The following is an 18,567-nucleotide window of genomic DNA, read 5'->3' on the forward strand; positions in this document are numbered from 1 at the left end:
TTCCCCCTCCCCCCCATACATGAGCTGTCTCCGCATTCCCCCTCCCCCCATACATGAGCTGTCTCCGCATCCCCCCCCCATACATGAGCTGTCTCTGCATCCCCCTCCCCCCCATACATGAGCTGTCTCCATATCCCCCCCATACATGAGCTGTCTCCGCATCCCCTCCCCCCCCATACATGAGCTGCCTCCGCATCCCCCCCCATACATGAGCTATCTCCGCATACCCCCTCCCCCCCATACATGAGCTGTCTCCGCATCCCCCCTCCCCCCCCATACATGAGCTGTCTCCGCATCCCCCCCCCATACGAGCTGCCTCCACATCCCCCCCCATACATGAGCTGTCTTCGCATCCCTCCTCCCCCCCATACATGAGCTGTCTCCGCATCCCCCCTCCCCCCCATACATGAGCTGCCTCCGCATCCCCCCTCCCCCCCATACATGAGCTGTCTCCACATCCCCCCCATACATGAGCTGTCTCCGCATCCCCTCCCCCCATACATAAGCTGTCTCCGCATCCCCCCTCCCCCCCATACATGAGCTGTCTCCGCATCCCCCCTCCCCCCCATACATGAGCTGTCTTCTCATCCACCCCATACATGAGCTGTCTCTGCATCCCCCCCCCATACATGAGCTGCCTCCGCATCCCCCCTCCCCCCCATACATGAGCTGTCTCCGCATCCTCCCCATACATGAGCTGTCTCCGCATCCCCTCCCCCCATACATGAGCTGTCTCCGCATCCCCCCTCCCCCCTATACATGAGCTGTCTCCGCATCCCCCTCCCCCCATACATGAGCTGTCTCCGCATCCCCCCTCCCCCCATACATGAGCTGTCTCCGCATCCCCCCTCCCCCCCATACATGAGCTGTCTCCTCATCCCCTCCTCCCCCCATACATGAGCTGTCTCCTCATCCCCTCCCCCCCATACATGAGCTGTCTCCTCATCCCCCCTCCCCCCCATACATGAGCTGTCTCCTTATCCCCCCTCCCCCCCATACATGAACTGTCTCCGCATCCCCCTATACATGAGCTGTCTCCTCATCCCCCCTCCCCCCCATACATGAGCTGTCTCCGCATCCCCCTCCCCCCCATGAGCTGTCTCCGCATCCCCCCTCCCCCCCATACATGAGCTGTCTCCTCATCCCCCCTCCCCCCCATACATGAGCTGTCTCCGCATCCCCCTATACATGAGCCGTCTCCTCATCCCCCCTCCCCCCCCATACATGAGCTGTCTCCTCATCCCCCCTCCCCCCCATACATGAGCTGTCTCCGCATCCCCCCTTCCCCCCATACATGGGCTGTCTCCGCATCCCCTCCTCCCCCCTATACATGAGCTGTCTCCGCATCCCCCCTCCCCCCATACATGAGCTGTCTCCTCATCCCCTCCTCCCCCCCATACATGAGCTGTCTCCGCATTCCCCCTCCCCCCCATACATGAGCTGTTTCTGCATCCCCCCCCATACATGAGCTGTCTCCGCATTCCCCCTCACCCCCATACATGAGCTGTCTCCGCATCCCCCCCCCATACATGAGCTGTCTCTGCATCTCCCTCCCCCCCATACATGAGCTATCTCCGCATCCCCCCATCCCCCATACATGAGCTGTCTCCGCATCCCCCATCCCCGAGCTGTCTCCGCATCCCCTCCCCCCCATACATGAGCTGTCTCCTCATCCCCCCTCCCCCCCATACATGAGCTGTCTCCGCATCCCCCTATACATGAGCTGTCTCCTCATCCCCCCTCCCCCCCATACATGAGCTGTCTCCGCATCCCCCTCCCCCCATGAGCTGTCTCCGCATCCCCCCTCCCCCCCATACATGAGCTGTCTCCTCATCCCCCCTCCCCCCCATACATGAGCTGTCTCCTCATCCCCCCTCCCCCCATACATGAGCTGTCTCCGCATCCCCCTATACATGAGCTGTCTCCTCATCCCCCCTCCCCCCCATACATGAGCTGTCTCCTCATCCCCCCTCCCCCCCATACATGAGCTGTCTCCGCATCCCCTCCTCCCCCCTATACATGGGCTGTCTCCGCATCCCCCCTCCCCCCTATACATGAGCTGTCTCCGCATCCCCCTCCCCCCATACATGAGCTTTTTTCTCATCCCCTCCTCCCCCCCTATACATGAGCTGTCTCCGCATCCCCCCTCCCCCCCATACATGAGCTGTCTCCTCATCCCCCCTCCCCCCCATACATGAGCTGTCTCCGCATCCCCCTATACATGAGCCGTCTCCTCATCCCCCCTCCCCCCCATACATGAGCTGTCTCCGCATTCCCCCTCCCCCCCATACATGAGCTGTCTCCGCATCCCCTCCTCCCCCCTATACATGGGCTGTCTCCGCATCCCCCCTCCCCCCTATACATGAGCTGTCTCCGCATCCCCCTCCCCCCATACATGAGCTGTCTCCTCATCCCCTCCTCCCCCCCTATACATGAGCTGTCTCCGCATTCCCCCCTCCCCCCATACATGAGCTGTCTCCGCATTCCCCCTCCCCCCCATACATGAGCTGTTTCTGCATCCCCCCCCATACATGAGCTATCTCCGCATCCCCCCCCCCATACATGAGCTGTCTCTGCATCTCCCTCCCCCCATACATGAGCTGTCTCCGCATCCCCCCATCCCCCATACATGAGCTGTCTCCGCATCCCCCCATCCCCCATACATGAGCTGTCTCCGCATCCTCTCCCCCCCATACATGAGCTGTCTCCGCATCCCCCCATATACATGAGCTGTCTCCGCATCCCCCCATCCCCCATACATGAGCTGTCTCCGCATCCCCCCCCATACATGAGCTGCCTCCGCATCCCCCCCCATACATGAGCTGTCTCCGCATCCCCCCTCCCCCCCATACATGAGCTGTCTCCGCATCCCCCCATACATGAGCTGTCTCCGCATCCCCCTATACATGAGCTGTCTCCGCATCCCCCTCCCCCCCATACATGAGCTGTCTCCCCCCCATACATGAGCTGTCTCCGCATCCCCCCCATACATGAGCTGCCTCCGCTTCCCCCCTCCCCCCCACACATGAGCTGCCTCCGCATCCCCCCCATACATGAGCTGTCTCCTCATCCCCCCTCCCCCCCATACATGAGCTGTCTCCGCATCCCCCCCCATACATGAGCTGCCTCCGCATCCCCCCTCCCCCACATACATGAGCTGTCTCCTCATCCCCCCATACATGAGCTGTCTCCGCATCCCCCCCATACATGAGCTGCCTCCGCATCCCCCCTCCCCCCCATACATGAGCTGTCTCCGCATCCCCCCATACATGAGCTGTCTCCGCATCCCCCCCATACATGAGCTGTCTCCGCATCCCCCCTCCCCCCTATACATGAGCTGTCTCCCCATCCCCCCTCCCCCCTATACATGAGCTGTCTCCTCATCCCCCACATACATGAGCTGTCTCCACATCCCCCCTCCCCCCTATACATGAGCTGTCTCCGCATCCCCCCCATACATGAGCTGTCTCCTCATCCCCCCTCCCCCCTATACATGAGCTGTCTCCGCATCCCCCTATACATGAGCTGTCTCCCCATCCCCCCTCCCCCCTATACATGAGCTGTCTCCTCATCCCCCACATACATGAGCTGTCTCCACATCCCCCCTCCCCCCCATACATGAGCTGTCTCCTCATCCCCCCTCCCCCCCATACATGAGCTGTCTCCTCATCCCCCCTCCCCCCCATACATGAGCTGTCTTCGCATCCCCCCTCCCCCCCATACATGAGCTGTCTCCTCATCCCCTCCTCCCCCCTATCCATGAGCTGTCTCCGCATCCCCCCTCCCCCCCATACATGAGCTGTCTCCGCATCCCCCCTCCCCCCCATACATGAGCTGTCTCCGCATCCCCCCTCCCCCCCATACATGAGCTGTCTCCGCATCCCCCCTCCCCCCCATACATGAGCTGTCTCCGCATCCCCCCTCCCCCCCATACATGAGCTGTCTCCACATCCCCCCTCCCCCCCATACATGAGCTGTCTCCTCATCCCCCCTCCCCCCCATACATGAGCTGTCTCCGCATCCCCCTATACATGAGCTGTCTCCTCATCCCCCCTCCCCCCCATACATGAGCTGTCTCCTCATCCCCCCTCCCCCCCATACATGAGCTGTCTCCGCATCCCCCCTTCCCCCCATACATGAGCTGTCTCCGCATCCCCCCTCCCCCCTATACATGAGCTGTCTCCGCATCCCCCTCCCCCCCATACATGAGCTGTCTCCTCATCCCCTCCTCCCCCCCCATACATGAGCTGTCTCCGCATTCCCCCCTCCCCCCATACATGAGCTGTCTCCGCATTCCCCCTCCCCCCCATACATGAGCTGTCTCCACATTCCCCCTCCCCCCCATACATGAGCTGTCTCCGCATTGCCCCTCCCCCCCCATACATGAGCTGTCTCCGCATCCCCCCCCATACATGAGCTGCCTCCGCATCCCCCCCCATACATGAGCTGTCTCTGCATCCCCCTCCCCCCCATACATGAGCTGTCTCCGCATCCCATCCCCCATACATGAGCTGTCTCCGCATCCCCCCATCCCCCATACATAAGCTGTCTCCGCATCCCCCCATCCCCCATACATGAGCTGTCTCCGCATCCCCTCCCCCCCTATACATGAGCTATCTCCGCATCCCCCCCCATACATGAGCTGTCTCCGCATCCCCCCTCCCCCCCCCCCTACATGAGCTGTCTCCGCATCCCCCCCCATACATGAGCTGCCTCCACATCCCCCTATACATGAGCTGTCTTCGCATCCCCCCTCCCCCCCATACATGAGCTGTCTCCGCATCCCCCCTCCCTCCCATACATGAGCTGTCTCCGCATCCCCCCTCCCTCCCATACATGAGCTGTCTCCGCATCCCCCCTCACCCCCATACATGAGCTGTCTCCGCATCCCCCCCCATACATGAGCTGTCTCCGCATCCCCCCTCCCCCCCCATACATGAGCTGTCTCTGCATCCCCCCTCCCCCCCATACATGAGCTGTCTCCGCATCCCCCCCCATACATGAGCTGTCTCCACATCCCCCCTCCCCCCCATACATGAGCTGTCTCCGCATCCCCCCTCCCCCAATACATGACATGGGGCTCTCTGGGGTTTGATCTCTTTATTACGCTTGGTGTTCTCCGTTCTCTCCACCATCATTCAGTTCTTCCACCGAAGTTGCTGGAATAAAAAATTAAACAACAAATAAGTGCAGGGCCAACACAACCTGTATACATCTCCATGAGGGGCCCTACAACCTGTATACATCTCCATGAGGGGCCCTACAACCTGTATACATCTCCATGAGGGGCCCTACAACCTGTATACATCTCCATGAGGGGCCCTACAACCTGTAAACATCTCCATGAGGGGCCCTACAACCTGTATACATCTCCATGAGGGGCCCTACAACCTGTATACATCTCTATTAGGGGCCCTACAACCTGTATACATCTCTATTAGGGGCCCTACAACCTGTATACATCTCCATGGGGGGCCCTACAACCTGTATACATCTCCATGAGGGGCCCTACAACCTGTATACATCTCCATGGGGGGCCCTACAACCTGTATACATCTCCATGAGGGGCCCTACAACCTGTATACATCTCCATGAGGGGCCCTACAACCTGTATACATCTCCATGAGGGGCCCTACAACCTGTATACATCTCCATGAGGGGCCCTACAACCTGTATACATCTCCATGGGGGCCCCTACAACCTGTATACATCTCCATGGGGGGCCCACTCACCGTGTTGCTGAGGATGGCATCTATCTTCTCCTCCTCTGGTGACCCCCGATCCACCTTACACCGATACACCATCAGCTGCTGGCGGTCCTTCAGGTCTCTGTACGTCTGTGGGGGAACACAGTGCAGTGTATACTGACACACTCAGGAACCCCCCCCATTCTTTGTTGTGTGTAGTCTCTATAGTCATGAATGAGGCGGCTCAGGATGAGCAGGACTATAATGCGGCTATGAGCTGTTTTATAACCCCTGTGACCTCCGGTTCCGGATCCACTCACATCAATCACCACATCGTGACACTTGTACTTTGTCGCCAGAGAGATCCGGGTGTCCGTGTCCTCCACCAGCCGGATGTAATCCTGTAGGATCTGAGCAAAGGGAGAGCCATAAGTCAGGGGACACAGCTCCCCCCACAGTCAGGGGACACAGCTCCCCCCACAGTCAGGGGACACAGCTCCCCCCACAGTCAGGGGACACAGCTCCCCCCACAGTCAGGGGACACAGCTCCCCCCACAGTCAGGGGACACAGCTCCCCCCACAGTCAGGGGACACAGCTCCCCCCACAGTCAGGGGACACAGCTCCCCCCACAGTCAGGGGACACAGCTCCCCCCACAGTCAGGGGACACAGCTCCCCCCACAGTCAGGGGACACAGCTCCCCCCACAGTCAGGGGACACAGCTCCCCCCACAGTCAGGGGACACAGCTCCCCCCACAGTCAGGGGACACAGCTCCCCCACAGTCAGGGGACACAGCTCCCCCCACAGTCAGGGGACACAGCTCCCCCCACAGTCAGGGGACACAGCTCCCCCCACAGTCAGGGGACACAGCTCCCCCCACAGTCAGGGGACACAGCTCCCCCCACAGTCAGGGGACACACCTCCCCCCACAGTCAGGGGAACACACCTCCCCCCACAGTCAGGGGACACACCTCCCCCACAGTCAGGGGACACAGCTCCCCCCACAGTCAGGGGACACAGCTCCCCCCACAGTCAGGGGACACACCTCCCCCCACAGTCAGGGGACACAGCTCCCCCCACAGTCAGGGGACACAGCTCCCCCCACAGTCAGGGGACACAGCTCCCCCCACAGTCAGGGGACACAGCTCCCCCACAGTCAGGGGACACAGCTCCCCCCACAGTCAGGGGACACAGCTCCCCCCACAGTCAGGGGACACAGCTCCCCCCACAGTCAGGGGACACAGCTCCCCCCACAGTCAGGGGACAACAGCTCCCCCCACAGTCAGGGGACACAGCTCCCCCCACAGTCAGGGGACACAGCTCCCCCCACAGTCAGGGGACACAGCTCCCCCCACAGTCAGGGGACACAGCTCCCCCCACAGTCAGGGGACACAGCTCCCCCCACAGTCAGGGGACACAGCTCCCCCCACAGTCAGGGGACACAGCTCCCCCCACAGTCAGGGGACACAGCTCCCCCCACAGTCAGGGGACACAGCTCCCCCCACAGTCAGGGGACACAGCTCCCCCCACAGTCAGGGGACACAGCTCCCCCACAGTCAGGGGACACAGCTCCCCCCACAGTCAGGGGACACAGCTCCCCCCACAGTCAGGGGACACAGCTCCCCCCACAGTCAGGGGACACAGCTCCCCCCACAGTCAGGGGACACAGCTCCCCCCCACAGTCAGGGGACACAGCTCCCCCCACAGTCAGGGGACACAGCTCCCCCCACAGTCAGGGGACACAGCTCCCCCCACAGTCAGGGGACACAGCTCCCCCCACAGTCAGGGGACACAGCTCCCCCCACAGTCAGGGGACACACCTCCCCCCACAGTCAGGGGACACACCTCCCCCCACAGTCAGGGGACACACCTCCCCCCACAGTCAGGGGACACACCTCCCCCCACAGTCAGGGGACACACCTCCCCCCACAGTCAGGGGACACACCTCCCCCCACAGTCAGGGGACACACCTCCCCCCACAGTCAGGGGACACTCACTTGTGCAGGGGCCCCGTTCTTGTGCAGGATCTCCACCACCCTGTGAAAGCCGACAGGAGCCTTCTTCTTGGTGTATCCCAGCCAATTCTGATGAGATATAAGAGCAGTATAGTAATGGGCCCCTATTAAACATGGCTGACGCCCCCCCCCTGCTGCCACCCCCCATTACACATGGCTGCCTTTCCCACCTCACAGTCAAATCATGAATTTAGACACGATGAGGCACACAATCTTTCCTTTCTCTCCAATTGTATTTTACTTTTTTAAAAGACGCTTGAGAAAGGAGGAGCGAATTCCCAATGTCCAGTAAGTTGCTCAGAGTTTATAGTATTTGGAGATAGTCCACTTGTTTGACACGTTTAGGACCACGTTGGTCTATTGTTGGCCGCCTGCATATTGTTATAGAACATAAATGTAAACAAATTTCGTGGCATGTTATATTACCCTCATGTATACAATAATGTATACTTTGTTCTGTGCCTTTATGTGACTAATAAAATGTTTTGAAAGAGAAAGGAGGAGCTATTCCTCCGAAACGTAGCGCGACTACTACGCCAGCTCTGGGCCTCTCTTTCACCACGGAGGTCTTTGCCTGAAAAGACACTGGAAGACCAAGAGCGCTGATGCCCGGCGTGACGACAGAATTTCCATAAACGTGTCCGCACTTGGGGTGTTGTCATTTTGTTCGCTCTAAGGTTTATTGCTAAGTTTGTGAACTTTTGAAAAAGTAAAATACAATTGAAGAGAAGCGAAAGATCGTGTGCTTCATTGTGTCTAAATTCATGATTTGACTATATTGGCTAAGGAGTAAGCGACTCCTGAGGATAGACACATTACACCCCCTGTGTGTCTGATACCGGTGTTTTGGACTTGGGATTCCCCACCTCACATGCATTCCTATGTAACCGTCATGGCGGAGCAGCCAGCAATGTGTATACAGGAGTCTACATCACATACAGGACACAGGCCAAACCTTTGTGGTGAACAGAGCATCCACATCCATCCAGGATCGCAGCTTGGCCCGCGCCGCCAGCGCCGTCAGGACGTACAGCTTCTCCGGTATCTGTGGTGGACAGCAGCACAATGTGAGACACGGAGGCTCACCCCACCAGAGCAACACCCCACCAGAGCCACCGCACACCCCGCCAGAGCCACACCCTGTCAGAGTCACCGCACACCCCGCCAGAGCCACACCCTGCCAGAGCCACCGCACACCCCACCAGATCCACCGCACACCCCGCCAGAGCCACACCCTGTCAGAGTCACCGCACACCCCGCCAGAGCCACCGCACACCCCACCAGATCCACCGCACACCCCACCAGAGCCACCGCACACCCCGCCAGAGCCACACCCTGTCAGAGCCACCGCACGCCCCGCCAGAGCCACACCCTGTCAGAGTCACCGCACACCCCGCCAGAGCCACACCCTGCCAGAGCCACCGCACACCCCGCCAGAGCCACACCCTGTCACCCCACCAGAGCCACACCCTGTCAGAGTCACCACACACCCCGCCAGAGCCACACCCTGCCAGAGCCACCGCACACCCCACCAGATCCACCGCACACCCCACCAGATCCACCGTACACCCCACCAGAGTCACCGCACACCCCGCCAGAGCCACACCCTGTCAGAGCCACCGCACACCCCGCCAGAGCCACACCCTGCCAGAGCCACCACACACCCCACCAGATCCACCGCACACCCCACCAGAGTCACCGCACACCCCACCAGAGCCACACCCTGTCAGAGCCACCGCACACCCCGCCAGAGCCACACCCTGTCAGAGTCACCGCACACCCCGCCAGAGCCACCGCACACCCCGCCAGAGTCACCGCACACCCCGCCAGAGCCACCGCACACCCCGCCAGAGCCACACCCTGTCAGAGTCACCGCACACCCCGCCAGAGCCACACCCTGTCAGAGCCACCGCACACCCCGCCAGAGCCACACCCTGTCAGAGTCACCGCACACCCCGCCAGAGCCACCGCACACCCCACCAGATCCACCGCACACCCCACCAGAGTCACCGCACACCCCGCCAGAGCCACACCCTGTCAGAGTCACCACACACCCCGCCAGAGCCACCGCACACCCCGCCAGAGTCACCGCACACCCCGCCAGAGCCACCGCACACCCCGCCAGAGCCACACCCTGTCAGTCACCGCACACCCCGCCAGAGCCACACCCTGTCAGAGTCACCGCTCACCCCGCCAGAGCCACACCCTGTCAGAGCCACCGCACACCCCGCCAGAGCCACACCCTGTCAGAGTCACCGCACACCCCGCCAGAGCCACCGCACACCCCACCAGATCCACCGCACACCCCACCAGAGCAACACCCCACCAGAGCCACCGCACACCCCGCCAGAGCCACACCCTGTCAGAGCCACCGCACACCCCGCCAGAGCCACACCCTGTCAGAGTCACCGCACACCCCGCCAGAGCCACACCCTGCCAGAGCCACCGCACACCCCACCAGAGCCACACCCTGCCAGAGCCACCGCACACCCCGCCAGAGCCACACCCTGCCAGAGCCACCGCACACCCCACCAGATCCACCGCACACCCCACCAGAGCCACACCCTGTCAGAGTCACCACACACCCCGCCAGAGCCACACCCTGCCAGAGCCACCGCACACCCCACCAGATCCACCGCACACCCCACCAGATCCACCGTACACCCCACCAGAGTCACCGCACACCCCGCCAGAGCCACACCCTGTCAGAGCCACCGCACACCCCGCCAGAGCCACACCCTGTCAGAGTCACCGCACACCCCGCCAGAGCCACCACACACCCCACCAGATCCACCGCACACCCCACCAGAGTCACCGCACACCCCGCCAGAGCCACACCCTGTCAGAGCCACCGCACACCCCGCCAGAGCCACACCCTGTCAGAGTCACCGCACACCCCGCCAGAGCCACCGCACACCCCGCCAGAGTCACCGCACACCCCGCCAGAGCCACCGCACACCCCGCCAGAGCCACACCCTGTCAGTCACCGCACACCCCGCCAGAGCCACACCCTGTCAGAGTCACCGCACACCCCGCCAGAGCCACCGCACACCCCACCAGATCCACCGCACACCCCACCAGAGTCACCGCACACCCCGCCAGAGCCACACCCTGTCAGAGTCACCACACACCCCGCCAGAGCCACCGCACACCCCGCCAGAGTCACCGCACACCCCGCCAGAGCCACCGCACACCCCGCCAGAGCCACACCCTGTCAGTCACCGCACACCCCGCCAGAGCCACACCCTGTCAGAGTCACCGCACACCCCGCCAGAGCCACACCCTGTCAGAGCCACCGCACACCCCGCCAGAGCCACACCCTGTCAGAGTCACCGCACACCCCGCCAGAGCCACCGCACACCCCACCAGATCCACCGCACACCCCACCAGAGTCACCGCACACCCCGCCAGAGCCACACCTTGTCAGAGTCACCACACACCCCGCCAGAGCCACCGCACACCCCACCAGAGTCACCGCACACCCACCAGAGCCACCGCACACCCCGCCAGAGCCACCGCACACCCCGCCAGAGTCACCGCACACCCCGCCAGAGCCACCGCACACCCCGCCAGAGCCACACCCTGCCAGAGCCACCGCACACCCCACCAGATCCACCGCACACCCCGCCAGAGCCACACCCTGCCAGAGCCACACCCTGTCAGAGTCACCGCACACCCCGCCAGAGCCACACCCTGCCAGAGCCACCGCACACCCCACCAGATCCACCGCACACCCCACCAGAGTCACTGCACACCCCACCAGATCCACCGCACACCCCGCCAGAGCCACACCCTGTCAGAGCCACCGCACACCCCGCCAGAGCCACAACCTGTCAGAGTCACCGAACACCCCGCCAGAGCCACACCCTGCCAGAGCCACCGCACACCCCACCAGATCCACCGCACACCCCGCCAGAGCCACACCCTGTCAGAGTCACCGCACACCCCGCCAGAGCCACACCCTGCCAGAGCCACCGCACACCCCACCAGATCCACCGCACACCCCACCAGAGCCACACCCTGTCAGAGTCACCGCACACCCCGCCAGAGCCACACCCTGCTAGAGCCACCGCACACCCCACCAGAGTCACCGCACACTCCACCAGAGCCACACCCTGTCAGAGTCACCGCACACCCCGCCAGAGCCACCGCACACCCCGCCAGAGCGACACCCCGCCAGAGCCACAACCTGCCAGAGTCACCGCACACCCCACCAAAGGGACACCCCACCAGAGCCACCGTACACCCCGCCAGAGTCACCGCACACCCCGCCAGAGCCACACCCTGCCAGAGTCATCGCACACCCCGCCAGAGCCACAACCTGCCAGAGTCACCGCACACCCCGCCAGAGCGACACCCCACCAGAGCCACCGTACACCCCGCCAGAGCCACCGCACACCCCACCAGATCCACCGCACACCCCGCCAGAGCCACCGCACACGCAGACAAAGTCACCGCACACCCCGCCAGAGCCACCGCACACCCCGCCAGAGCCACACCCTGCCAGAGTCACCGCACACCCCGCCAGAGCCACCGCACACCCCGCTAGAGGCACCGCACACCCCGCTAGAGGCACCGTACACCCCGCCAGAGCGACACCCCGCCAGAGTCACCGCACACCCCGCCAGAGCGACACCCCACCAGAGCCACCGTACACCCCGCCAGAGCCACCGCACACCCCGCTAGAGCGACACCGCACACCCCGTCAGAGCGACACCCCACCAGAGCCACCGTACACCCCGCCAGAGCCACCGCACACCCCGCTAGAGCGACACCGCACACCCCGCCAGAGCCACCGCACACCCCGTCAGAGCGACACCCCACCAGAGCCACCGTACACCCCGCCAGAGCCACCGTACACCCCGCCAGAGCCACCGTACACCCCGCCAGAGCCACCTCACACCCCGCCAGAGCCACCTCACACCCCGCTAGAGCGACACCTCACACCCCGCCAGAGCGACACCCCGCCAGAGCCACCGCACACCCCGCCAGAGCCACAGCCCGCCAGAGCCACAGCCCGCCCCGCCAGAGCCACAGCCCGCCCCGCCAGAGCCACAGCCCGCCCCGCCAGAGCCACAGCCCGCCCCGCCAGAGCCACCGCACACCCCGCCAGAGCGACACCGCACACCCCGCCAGAGCCACAGCCCGCCCCGCCAGAGCCACCGCACACCCCGCCAGAGCGACACCGCACACCCCGCCAGAGCCACACCCTGTCAGTCACCGCACACCCCGCCAGAGCCACACCCTGTCAGAGTCACCGCACACCCCGCCAGAGCCACCGCACACCCCACCAGATCCACCGCACACCCCACCAGAGTCACCGCACACCCCGCCAGAGCCACACCCTGTCAGAGTCACCACACACCCCGCCAGAGCCACCGCACACCCCGCCAGAGCCACCGCACACCCCGCCAGAGCCACCGCACACCCCGCCAGAGCCACACCCTGTCAGTCACCGCACACCCCGCCAGAGCCACACCCTGTCAGAGTCACCGCACACCCCGCCAGAGCCACACCCTGTCAGAGCCACCGCACACCCCGCCAGAGCCACACCCTGTCAGAGTCACCGCACACCCCGCCAGAGCCACCGCACACCCCACCAGATCCACCGCACACCCCACCAGAGTCACCGCACACCCCGCCAGAGCCACACCTTGTCAGAGTCACCACACACCCCGCCAGAGCCACCGCACACCCCACCAGAGTCACCGCACACCCCACCAGAGCCACCGCACACCCCGCCAGAGCCACCGCACACCCCGCCAGAGTCACCGCACACCCCGCCAGAGCCACCGCACACCCCGCCAGAGCCACACCCTGCCAGAGCCACCGCACACCCCACCAGATCCACCGCACACCCCGCCAGAGCCACACCCTGCCAGAGCCACACCCTGTCAGAGTCACCGCACACCCCGCCAGAGCCACACCCTGCCAGAGCCACCGCACACCCCACCAGATCCACCGCACACCCCACCAGAGTCACTGCACACCCCACCAGATCCACCGCACACCCCGCCAGATCCACCGCACACCCCGCCAGAGCCACACCCTGTCAGAGCCACCGCACACCCCGCCAGAGCCACAACCTGTCAGAGTCACCGCACACCCCGCCAGAGCCACACCCTGCCAGAGCCACCGCACACCCCACCAGATCCACCGCACACCCCGTCAGAGTCACCGCACACCCCGCCAGAGCCACACCCTGCCAGAGCCACCGCACACCCCACCAGATCCACCGCACACCCCACCAGAGCCACACCCTGTCAGAGTCACCGCACACCCCGCCAGAGCCACACCCTGCTAGAGCCACCGCACACCCCACCAGAGTCACCGCACACTCCACCAGAGCCACACCCTGTCAGAGTCACCGCACACCCCGCCAGAGCCACCGCACACCCCGCCAGAGCGACACCCCGCCAGAGCCACAACCTGCCAGAGTCACCGCACACCCCGCCAAAGGGACACCCCACCAGAGCCACCGTACACCCCGCCAGAGTCACCGCACACCCCGCCAGAGCCACACCCTGCCAGAGTCATCGCACACCCCGCCAGAGCCACCGCACACCCCGCCAGAGCCACAACCTGCCAGAGTCACCGCACACCCCGCCAGAGCGACACCCCACCAGAGCCACCGTACACCCCGCCAGAGCCACCGCACACCCCACCAGATCCACCGCACACCCCGCCAGAGCCACCGCACACGCAGACAAAGTCACCGCACACCCCGCCAGAGCCACCGCACACCCCGCCAGAGCCACACCCTGCCAGAGTCATCGCACACCCCGCCAGAGCCACCGCACACCCCGCTAGAGGCACCGCACACCCCGCTAGAGGCACCGTACACCCCGCCAGAGCGACACCCCGCCAGAGTCACCGCACACCCCGCCAGAGCGACACCCCACCAGAGCCACCGTACACCCCGCCAGAGCGACACCGCACACCCCGTCAGAGCGACACCCCACCAGAGCCACCGTACACCCCGCCAGAGCCACCGCACACCCCGCTAGAGCGACACCGCACACCCCGCCAGAGCCACCGCACACCCCGTCAGAGCGACACCCCACCAGAGCCACCGTACACCCCGCCAGAGCCACCGTACACCCCGCCAGAGCCACCGTACACCCCGCCAGAGCCACCTCACACCCCGCCAGAGCCACCTCACACCCCGCTAGAGCGACACCTCACACCCCGCCAGAGCGACACCCCGCCAGAGCCACCGCACACCCCGCCAGAGCCACAGCCCGCCAGAGCCACAGCCCGCCCCGCCAGAGCCACAGCCCGCCCCGCCAGAGCCACAGCCCGCCCCGCCAGAGCCACAGCCCGCCCCGCCAGAGCCACCGCACACCCCGCCAGAGCGACACCGCACACCCCGCCAGAGCCACAGCCCGCCCCGCCAGAGCCACCGCACACCCCGCCAGAGCGACACCGCACACCCCGCCAGAGCCACCGCACAGCCCGCCAGAGCCACAGCCCGCCAGAGCCACAGCCCGCCAGAGCCACAGCCCGCCCCAGCCACAGCCCGCCCCGCCACAGCCCGCCCCGCCAGAGCCACAGTACGCCCCGCCAGAGCCACAGCACACCCCGCCAGAGCCACAGCACACCCCGCCAGAGCCACCCCCGTCAGAGCAACAGCCCAGCAGAGCCACCGCACACCCCCACAGAGTGACACCCCGCCAAAACCACCGCTTACCCCACCAGAGCGGCATCCCACCCCGCCAGAGCGACACCCTACCAGAGCCACTGCACAACCCGCCAGAGCGACACCCTGCCAGAACCACCCCACACCTTTGCCACCAAACACCCCGCCAGAGCCGCCTCGCACCCCACCAGAGCCACCGCCCACCCCGCCAGAGCGACACCTCACCAGAGCGACACTCTTCCAGAGCCACCGCACCCCCCCCAGAGCAACACCCCTCCAGAGCCACCCCACACCCAGCTAGAGCAACCACCGTCCACCCCGCCAAAAACACACTCCACCAGAGCCACCTCCCACTCCACTAGATCCATCACTCACTCCTCACCTTGAAAGTTTTACGCAGGTTGGCCGGACTGCTGAACATGCCCTGCAGGGAAAGAGTGCTGTGAGACTGAACCTGAACACCATAGACCAGAAGCCCCAGACACAACCCCCCCCCCCCACAGACCAGAAGCCCCAGACACAACCCCCCCCCCCCCCCCCACAGACCAGAAGCCCCAGACACAACACCCCCCCCCACCACCTCCACCACAGACCGGGAGCCCCAGACACAACCCCCCCCCCCCCACCCACCACCACCACAGACCAGAAGCCCCAGACCCCCCCCCCCCCAACACCACCACAGACCAGGAGTCCCAGACACAACACCCCCACCACAGACCAGGAGCCCCAGACACAACCCCCCCCCCCCACCCACCACCACCACAGACCAGAAGCCCCAGAACCCCCCCCAACACCACCACAGACCAGGAACCCCAGACCCCCCCCCCCCCCCCCAACACCACCACAGACCAGGAGTCCCAGACACAACCCCCCCACCACAGACCAGGAGCCCCAGACACAACCCCCCCCACCACAGACCAGGAGCCCCAGACACGACCCCCCCACCACAGACCAGGAGCCCCAGACCCCCCCCCCCAACACCACCACAGACCAGGAACCCCAGACCCCCCCCCCCCAACACCACCACAGACCAGGAGTCCCAGACACAACCCCCCCACCACAGACCAGGAGCCCAGACACAACCCCCCCCCCCACAGACCAGGAGCCCCAGACACAACCCCCCCACCACAGACCAGGAGCCCCAGACACAACCCCCCCCACCACAGACCAGGAGCCCCAGACAAAACCCCCCCACCACAGACCAGGAGCCCCAGACACAACCCCCCCCCCCCCACAGACCAGGAGCCCCAGACACAACCCCCCCCCCCACAGACCAGGAGCCCCAGACACAACCCCCCCACCACAGACCAGGAGCCCCAGACACAACCCCCCCACCACAGACCAGGAGCCCCAGACAAAACCCCCCCCACCACAGACCAGGAGCCCCAGACACAACCCCCCCACCACAGACCAGGAGCCCCAGACACAACCCCCCCACCACAGACCAGGAGCCCCAGACACAACCCCCCCCCCTACAGACCAGGAGCCCCAGACACAACCCCCCCCCCCACCACCACCACAGACCAGGAGCCCCAGACACAACCCCCCCCCCACCACCACCACAGACCAGGAGCCCCAGACACAACCCCCCCCCCCACCACCACCACAGACCAGGAGCCCCAGACACAACCCCCCCCCCCCCGCCCACAGACCAGGAGCCCCAGACACAACAACCCCCCCCCCACACAGACCAGGAGCCCCAGACACAACAACCCCCCCCCCCCCCACACACACAGACCAGGAGCCCCAGACACAACCCCCCCCCCACCACCACAGACCAGGAGCCCCAGACACAACCCCCCCCCCCCCCCCGCCCACAGACCAGGAGCCCCAGACACAGCACCCCCGCCCCCCAACCCATTCCCCCCCCCCCCCCCCCCGACACAACCCCACCCGCTCACCTCGGCCTCGCTATAGTGGTAGATGCAGCAGTAGAAGAGGGTGGTCACCAGCGGCATGAACAGCAGGGAGGCTTTGCGGGGGTGTTTCCGGAAGAGCTCCTGCCCCGAGGCCTCCAGGTGTTTGTCATTTGCCTGTAAGGAGACGGGACACAGGGGCCACAGCCCAATCCTTAGTCAGTAACAGGCCGGAGCCTCCGATATAGGGAGCCCAGACCAGAACCTGCACACTCGCTCAGAGTATTGTTCATATCGCTGTATCTAATCCTTATTCCGCAATTATTCCTGGTATCGCTGTATCTAATCCTTCTTCCCGGTATAGCTGTATCTAATCCTTATTCTGCCAGATTATCTATTTACAAACACCACATCTGTATTGCCCCCTCTCTGCCCTCATTTACTGGGCAGGCCCAACTCTGTGCCCCCCGAATTGTATCAGAGCCCCTTCTATGCCCCCATATAGTATTAGGCACCTCTATGTAGTCCTCAAATAGTATTGCATACACTGTATCTCGCTGTATCTAATCCTTATTCCCTGATTATTCTTGGTATCGCTGTAGCTGTAACTGCACTGTAATCACATAAATGGTCTGCAAAGCCTGTGTAGAGCTGGTAGCTACCTCAGTATAGTCGCTGTATGAGGTGATATTGGTCTTTGGACTTCTTTAGTAGCAGAGTGGCGGCATTAGTCAGTATGCGGGGGTATTAGTCAGTATGTGGCTGTATTAGTCAGTATGTGGCGGTATTAGTCAGTATGTGGCGGTATTAGTCAGTATGTGGCGGTATTAGTCAGTATGTGGGGGTATTAATATGTGGCGGCATTAGTCAGTATGCGGCGGCATTAGTATGTGGGGGTATTAGTCAGTATGTGGGGGTATTAGTCAGTATGTGGCGGTATTAGTCAGTATGTGGCGGTATTAGTCAGTATGTGGCGGTATTAGTCAGTATGTGGCGGTATTAGTCAGTATGCGGCGGCATTAGTATGTGGTGGCATTAGTCAGTATGCAGTGGCATTAGTCAGTATGCGGCGGCATTAGTATGTGGTGGCATTAGTCAGTATGTGGGGGTATTAGTCAGTATGTGGGGGTATTAGTCAGTATGTGGGGGTATTAGTCAGTATGTGGGGGTATTAGTCAGTATGTGGGGGTATTAGTCAGTATGTGGGGGTATTAGTCAGTATGTGGGGGTATTAGTCAGTATGTGGGGGTATTAGTATGTGGTGGTATTAGTCAGTCTGTGGCGGTATTAGTCAGTCTGTGGCGGTATTAGTCAGTATGTGGCTGTATTAGTCAGTATATGGTGGTATTAGTCAGTATGCGGCGGAATTA

General features: G+C 63.5%; 1 protein-coding gene across 2 annotated transcripts in view; it reads right to left on the reverse strand.

The window, feature by feature from the left end:
• Positions 1 to 5,085: 5,085 nt before the first annotated feature.
• VIPAS39 (VPS33B interacting protein, apical-basolateral polarity regulator, spe-39 homolog) overlaps positions 5,086 to 18,567 on the reverse strand; it is a 31,385-nt gene continuing 17,903 nt past the window's right edge. For both annotated transcript variants that reach the window (XM_069949352.1, XM_069949351.1), the window contains 7 exons: positions 17,243 to 17,374; positions 15,724 to 15,765; positions 8,658 to 8,747; positions 7,685 to 7,771; positions 6,008 to 6,097; positions 5,733 to 5,837; positions 5,086 to 5,159 (listed from right to left, as the gene is read on the reverse strand). In XM_069949352.1, the coding sequence (XP_069805453.1) occupies positions 5,139 to 5,159; positions 5,733 to 5,837; positions 6,008 to 6,097; positions 7,685 to 7,771; positions 8,658 to 8,747; positions 15,724 to 15,765; positions 17,243 to 17,374 (567 nt within the window). In that variant the 3' untranslated portion in view covers positions 5,086 to 5,138. The remainder of the gene's footprint in view (positions 5,160 to 5,732; positions 5,838 to 6,007; positions 6,098 to 7,684; positions 7,772 to 8,657; positions 8,748 to 15,723; positions 15,766 to 17,242; positions 17,375 to 18,567) is intronic.

This window comes from Dendropsophus ebraccatus, chromosome 13, assembly GCF_027789765.1.
Source record: "Dendropsophus ebraccatus isolate aDenEbr1 chromosome 13, aDenEbr1.pat, whole genome shotgun sequence".
In the NCBI taxonomy this organism is placed as follows: Eukaryota; Metazoa; Chordata; class Amphibia; order Anura; family Hylidae; genus Dendropsophus; species Dendropsophus ebraccatus.